Source organism: Belonocnema kinseyi, chromosome 2 (assembly GCF_010883055.1).
Source record: "Belonocnema kinseyi isolate 2016_QV_RU_SX_M_011 chromosome 2, B_treatae_v1, whole genome shotgun sequence".
Lineage (NCBI taxonomy): Eukaryota > Metazoa > Arthropoda > Insecta > Hymenoptera > Cynipidae > Belonocnema > Belonocnema kinseyi.
In genome coordinates, this window is record NC_046658.1 from 380,041 (window position 1) to 387,724 (window position 7,684).

At 28.8% G+C, this 7,684-nt stretch overlaps 1 protein-coding gene across 7 annotated transcripts in view; it reads left to right on the plus strand.

Moving 5' to 3' along the window:
* LOC117168109 (matrix metalloproteinase-14) overlaps positions 1 to 7,684 on the plus strand; it is a 518,894-nt gene that overhangs the window by 297,859 nt on the left and 213,351 nt on the right. For 2 of the 7 annotated variants that reach the window (XM_033353496.1, XM_033353499.1), the window contains one exon: positions 2,289 to 2,750. The exons of the other annotated variants lie outside the window; for them this stretch is intronic. In XM_033353496.1, coding sequence (XP_033209387.1) covers positions 2,289 to 2,380 — 92 coding nt within the window. In that variant the 3' untranslated portion in view covers positions 2,381 to 2,750. The remainder of the gene's footprint in view (positions 1 to 2,288; positions 2,751 to 7,684) is intronic. 7 annotated transcript variants of the gene reach the window in all.

Consider the following 7,684-nt stretch of genomic DNA (forward strand, 5'->3'; position numbering starts at 1 on the left):
AATAATATAAAAAATAATATAAAATTAATATATATATATATATTAATTGATCAGTTTAGAATATAAAGAGCATCAATAATTATATTCGCACAAAAAAAACAGAAGATAAACTGTGCATCGATTTCCAATGAATAATCCAGTCGCCACTAACACTTCTGTACGCACTAATAGGTCCCCGAGATTACTTTTTTTAAAAGCTCAGTAAAGGCCCCTGATTACAGCGTTATAAACGGATGATGTTTTTAACAAAATTGCCATATTTCTACGGTGTTACCTCAGCATCTATAATTCAGAAGAATTTGAAACTTGTACACTGTCTATATCAAGGATAGATATCTTAAAAGGAAAAAGAAATCTTCCGATCGAATAAAAACTGCTCTCTTTAAATTTTTGTTAAAAACTTGTTATTTTTAAGAGGAAACCGTTTAAACGCTTCATTTATTAAGAAACATTCCACCAGTGTCATAATGTTGGTTCAAATTGTTGCGAAAGCTTTAGCAAGCATTATTAAAATAATTTGTTGTTCATAATTTCATTGCTAAATCGTTTATAACAAATGATATAAATAATAACCCTCAATTACCAGAATTGACTTCAATTTTTATTTATTAATTCTTGACACAGGATTAAATTTTTCACTCTCTTGATATTTGCTCGTATGACGAGTCATTATTTATGTATGGTCAATAGGGGTCAAATATTGAAAGTACTACCCAAGATAATTACATTATTTATGGTAAAATTAAGGATATAAAAAAGGTCATTGCTAATAAATTGAAAATTAGGTCAAATCCTATGCAAATTTTAAAAAATAAAATCATTTAGTACTTTTGCAAAGTTATAATTTTTTTAGAGATTTTTTCCTGTATTTGGAGTCGTTTGGATCAAAATTCCAATTTTCTATTTCTTTACGGTACCCAATGGGCACAAAGTTTGGCGACGTCTTTACAATAACTTTACAACATGCTATGTCTATGTCGTTACGGTGTCTTTATGATATCGTAAATACATCGTCAGATCATAAGAGGCCTTTACGATATCGTAAAGACACCTTAACGACATGGACATAGGATGTCGTAAAATTGTCTTAAAGAGTCGTTACGATGTCGTAAAGACGTCGCCAAATTGTGTGACCACTGGGTATGTTCTTGAAATTAAACTAAATTGTTGAGTCATAAAAAAACTGTTAAAGTACAATTTTTATTCAGGACTTTTTAAAAGTTATAATTCTTTATTGAGATTTTTCCACGTATTTTGAATCGTTTGGATCCAAAATTTAAATATTCTATTTTTCCACTGTCTTTGTGTAAAATGAAACTACATTCTCAAGGCCCTACCATAAAATAGAAAAAATCAATTTTTTTAGGACTTTTGAAAAGTTATAATTCCGTTGTAGAGAATTTTTTCCTTTATTTACAATCGTTCAGATGGAAATTGGAATTTTTTATTTTTGCACTGTATTCTCGTAAAATTAAACTGAATTGTCAAGTCCAGTACAAAATTTTTAAAATAAAATTATTCAGGCGTTTTTAAAAATTATAATTCTGCTTCCGATATTTTCCCCTCTATTTTGAGTCGTTTGAATCAAATTTTTCATTTTTTCACGGTATTTTCGTATAATTACACTTAGTTTCCAAGTCCTACAAACAAATTGTTAAAACAAAAATGTTTAGGACTTTTAAAAGTTATAATTTATTTTTGATATTTTTTCCTGTATTTTGAGTCATTTGGATCGAAATTTGAATTTTCAATTTTTCACGGAATTTTCGTAAAATTTATTTGAATATTTAAGTCCTATAAGAATTAATAAAAAATCTTTCATCCCGAAATTTATCCTGTAAAATCTTTCCATATCTTCTGAAATTCTAGAAAATCCATACTAAAATATTTCAAAGGCTTTGAAATCCCTCCAAATTATTGAAAATATTTAATAGTTCCTTGGAATCTATTAAAATTCCTGAAAATATTTACAATTAAAAGCTCTTGAAAATGCCTGATGTGTTTTAAATATAGCATACAATCCTTCAAATCCCTTTAAATTATTTAAATCTTTCGAAAATTTCTTCTTATCTTTAAAAATACCTAGAAATATTTTAAAAGAATTCAAGCTTTCATCTTATTACAAAATTTTGAAATATAGGGTAAAATAGGGTTACGGGACCGGTCTGTGAAGCCTACCTATATTGAAATCAATTGATCTCCATTGCCGAAATTTTTTCCATGGATAGCATTTGATATGCTACCTTTATTTGAATCTATTCCTGAGGGGAACCACAATTTATTTTCAGCCCTGCATCCCGGGGCTCCGAGTGTACTTTCCGACACTGCTAACAAACGAAACAATAAAGCCAAATTTGTCTTCACGGGCATCATGATTTAGCGTCGATTGATCTCTCTCTTTCTATCATCGCTTGTCTCTTTTCAAATGGACGAGTTATTTTGGCAACAGATAGACGAAGATTGACGAAGATCATCAAAACAATCACGAGTGCCACCGAGCGCTGCCGGACGCCGGTTGCTGTCGATTCGGAACCCAGTTCTAACACGAGATCGCGATTCGTTTCTTGTGATCGCTTTTTTTTAGATGCTTTCGTGTTCAATATCGGCATTCGCTTCGCAATAGCAGCCTTCGGAATCCTGTTCCTTGGCATCCTCTGGGTGCTTCGCTCCAACCAAAGGTGCCTGGTGTCCTCAACGTGCCTCTGTGATCTCAGGTGAAGGATATAAAGGTTACAGGTCATGGTGACTAGGTAAAATTATGTAAATATTATATTTTAAACCCTCGTTTTTAATAAAAAAATGTTGCTGGTTTCTTTTTCTTTCAACGATTCATAATGAAATTTTTTATTTTGATCATTTTTAAACAGGTTAATTTTCAGAGGTTAAATTTTAAACTGTTGACAATTGTAAGATGAATTCATAACGGTTAAAAATTAAATTTATAATTTTCTTCCCTTTTCAATTTTCTTTTATTTTTATCATTATTGAAAATTCAATTATTTCCGACAAAAAACACTAACATAATCCAAAATTGTTAATCATTTTTGTTTAAAAATATAGATTTCACCTTAAACACACGAAAATAACCTGAAGTTGTTAATAATGTTAACTATTTATTTTAAATCCATTTTTTTAATACCACTAAGTACCCACGAAGAACAGAAACAAAACTTAAGGATCAATTCTTCTACATTATAAATCTTATTTAAAATTTATTTATTTCTTTTGAAAATGACGATTTCATGTGAAAAAACTTTAACATAACCTTAAATTGTTCCGAAAATGTAAACCTTCTTTAAAGTCAATATTGAAAAACACTAGCTTAACCTAAAATTGTACCCAAAAACGCAATCTTTTTAAATCTACCGATTTTTTTTAACGAAAATTGACGATTTCTAGTGGAAACCGCCAATATTGCCTAGAATTATTGTAAAATTGTGAATGTCCTTGGAAATCTAAACAAACACTCATATAAACCAAAATTGTTAACCGATTCTAAATCTTGTTCAGATTATAATGCTTTTTGTTTTTAAAAAAGTACATTTTTTGATTAAAAACGTCAACGTAATGTAAAATTTGAAAGATAAATCTTTTTTGTAATCTAATGATTTTGGAATACAAATTTTAATTTCTAACGAAAAAGACCCACATAATCGGAAATTTTTAAAGCCTGTAACTTTTTTTTTGCTATCATTGGAATCAATTCTGTCGATTTTTATAATTTTTTTAATTACCAATAATTAACTTTAAAGGTTCACAATGTTTTTCGCAATACCTAAACTTCTGTAATGTTCAACGGTGAAAATGAATGTTATTTTTTTGACAAATCACATTTTTTAGTAAAAAAAATCGATCCAGTCGTTTTGAATTTCACTTGATACTACGTATAGTAGTGTGATTCTTATCAATAATATATTTATCGTCTTTTCAATTTCAATCATTTTAATTCAAATTTATGGCTTTAAATGTGCTATTCTGAAACAGTTTAATCTGAGGCCTTGAAATTACGTTTTTTTTTCTAAATTATTTTTAGATTAAGTCTTGGAGGTTTGAAATGTTTAATTTCACAATATTGTAGTCTCAAATGCAACGATTGATTCAAAATGACGAGACCATCCCGCTATTGAATATTCCTAAATTTCATATGAAAAGCCTTGATACTTTTGTTTTTGATAATTTTAGATTTAAATATAAGAGGTATCAATTGATACATCAGCAAAGAAATAATTTTCGTAATTTTAAATGGTTACAATTTTAGTGTCTTGAATTCACAAGTTTATTAAATTTTGTAAAGTACAATTAGAAATTTAAATATAATTATTTTTTTAAGTCGTGTTAATTTATTTTAAATGAAATTATATTTTAAAGTTTCTGATGACAAAAGCGTTTCAATATCACAATTTTTGGTGACTATAAATTTTTTCAGTTTTTTGATATTATTTTGTACACGTTATTTAAAAAATAATTAATAATTTATTAATGGAAGCTTCTAGAAAAAATTTAAAAATATTACTTATTGGAATATTTTGTACAATTTAATAAGAAAAAAGAGTTGAATTGTACAATTTCTAAATCAAAGTCCTGGAATTTAAAAATTATATTTTGAATTGAAGAATCACGAAATTTAATGATTTCAGATTAAAAATTTAGAAAATAGGACAGTGTCAATACTTAAAAAATTTAATGTTTTAAGACTAGGTCATTTAAAATTAAGGGGGATTGCAATCCTAATATTTATAATTTAAAGCATTCAAAATTAAATAATTAAAAATCGCAAGCTTTTTGCAAATTGCAACTGCAAATTTTTATTTAAAAATATCAATGTTTAGATGAAGCTCAAGCTAAATTTATTTATAAAATTCGTTTGTTTTCCAAACAAAATATATAAAACAAATTAATATTATATATAATAATTCACACGACACTAATTATTTTAATTATTATTTCATTATTTTAAATATTTAATTAAAAAATTATCCAAATTTGCAAATTCTATTTTTACATGCTCACTAGAGAAGGTACTAGAATTTTGTAAAATTTGACCCCACTTCCTGTTATTGTAAAATGTTCACGCCTTAAGACCCTCTGAAACCGAAAAACTGGTTTTTAAGAATAAGTCTCTGTCTGTATGTCTGTCTGTATGCCTTTTTGGATGTATTTTGCATTATATTCGTAGACATTGAAAATAAGAATACTTTCTCTTATGACTTTTTTTGAAAAAAATTACTAGATTTATAGCATTCACAAAAAAAACGAAAATAAAAATTTTAAGCTAAATAACGCATGCTATCGAAAAAGTCAATAGAAGAAAAACGATACTTATTAAGGTCCCTACAAGATTATCAAAATTATTTTAAGAATTTTACATTTTTCAGTCAAACTATGCAAGATGCGACAAAAGATGAATGGATAAAAGTCACTTGCTAACAGCATTTTTGGAGATTCAGCACTGTCAAACTTGTATTTGTTCAGTAAAATACATATTTTTCATTTCTTGCCTTTTACCCCCCCCCCCCGCGCTTTATGGGTGTGATTTTACTATTTAATAGTGTGCGGCGTATATGCATATAAAAACTATTTAAGCTTGATAAGCAAAATTGAATAGGGTATGCTTGATTTTTCGGGGTCACTGATTCCGAATCCGAGATCTGTTAACCTCTATCACATAAGGTTCATGAGCGTTTGAAGGCAAAATTGAAAAAAATCTGATAAAGAAACCTAGATAAATAGATATATAAGTTTTTAGGGTTTCTGAATCTATATTCGGGGCTTGTTTAACCGCTGAATGTCAATTAGAGCTAATTTCAAGGTCGACTCAATATCACTTCAGGGTTTAGCAGAAAAACGAGGTCCGTTAAGCTGGTAGAACCTCATTGCAAAAATGGACTGAAAACCTATAGGGAATTTAGGGCTCATTTATGGCTAATTTAATGTCCCATTGCCAAATTTAATGCTTTTCATTTAAACAAAAAACCCGGTGGTCATGCTAACTTAATGTTAAGATGGCAGAACCACACATAGTAAAAGACTAATTTTTCCGAATTTTTTCTCTCTATCATTTAGGGCCCATTTAGGGCTCACTTAATGCCCTATTGTCAAATTTAATGCTCCGCAATTTTTCGAAAAAACCTGTCATAATGCGAGCTTAACGTTAACCTAGCAGGACCACACAGAGAAAAAAACGACTTAGGCATTACTTCTTTCCACAATAAGTTAAGGCTCATTTGAGGCTCTGGCAATATGATAATGAAAAATGTAAACAAATTGTTTAAACAATTCTTGTAAAAATGATTTAAACAAATTTGTTTTTCTACCCTATATTAAGGATCACTTAGGGCTCCATGAATATGATATTTGAATTGATCAAAAAATTGTTGAAACAATTATTGTTTAAACAAATTTACGACAAAAAAATTATTTTATTTTCGTTTCTCTTGCGTAATTTCAGGCTCATTCAAGGCTCTTGGAATATCATCCACTGAAAGTCTTGCAATATTTTCTTTGCCCTTTTTTTGTTATAAAGGGTGATTTTTTTAACTTGAAGCTTTCAAATATCTCGAAAAATAGGCACTCTATGAAAAAATGTTATGAATCAAAATTTTATCACTCTGAGCAGTACATACATTGATGTTACATCGGCCCCTCGTACTAAATTTTGGGCTCTTTTATTTTTTGTAAAAAATAGTGTTTGCAATAGCTTAACAATAAGTTAGTTCAAGATTGCTGTAAAACGTAATAAAAACGATTTTACAGAAAATTCACCTCATAGAAAAATTTAGGGATCATTTAGGGCTTTGGGAATATGATAATTAAACATTTAAAAAAATGTTTAAACAATTTTTTATTTATTTCTACAAAAAATACTAGAACCCCAAATTTCGAACGCCGGCCCAAATTAGTCCTAAAAGAGCCCTAAATTATGCAAGGAGTAAAAACAACACCATACATAACAAAAAAGGGACTAAGGAAATATCGCAAGACCTTCGGTCGATGATATTTCAAGAGCCTCAAATAAGCATGAAATTATGCAAAAGAAACGAAAATAAAATAAGTTTTTTGTGGTAAATTTGTTTAAACAATAATTGTTCAAACAATTTTTTGTTAAATTCAAATATTATATTCATGGAGCCCTAAGTGAGCCTTATTATACGGCAGAAGAAGAAACTTTTTAAATTGATTTTTACTGGAATTTCTTAAACAAAAATTGTTTAAACAATTTTGTTAAATTTTTCATTATCATATTGCCAGCGCCCTAAATAAGCCCTGAATTATTGTGGAAAGAAATAATGCCTAATTCGTTTTTTTCTCTGTGTGGTACTGCTAGGTTAACGTTAAGCTAGTATGACAAGAGGTTTTTTCGAAAAATTGCGGAATATTAAATTTGACAATAGGGCATTAAGTAAACCCTAAATGAGCCCTACATTAAAGAGCAAAGAAATTTCGAAAAATTAATTTTTGTACTATGTGTGGTTCTGCTATCTTAACGTTAAGCTAGCATGACCACCGGTTTTTTGTTTAAATGGAAAGCATTAAATTTGGCAATGGGACATTAAATTAGCCATAAATGAGCCCTAAATTCCCTATAGGTTTTCAGTCCATTTTTGCAATGCGGTCCTGCCAGCTTAACGGATCAAGCTCAGATACTTTGTATCTATATACACCGCAACGAATAAATAGTAACCTC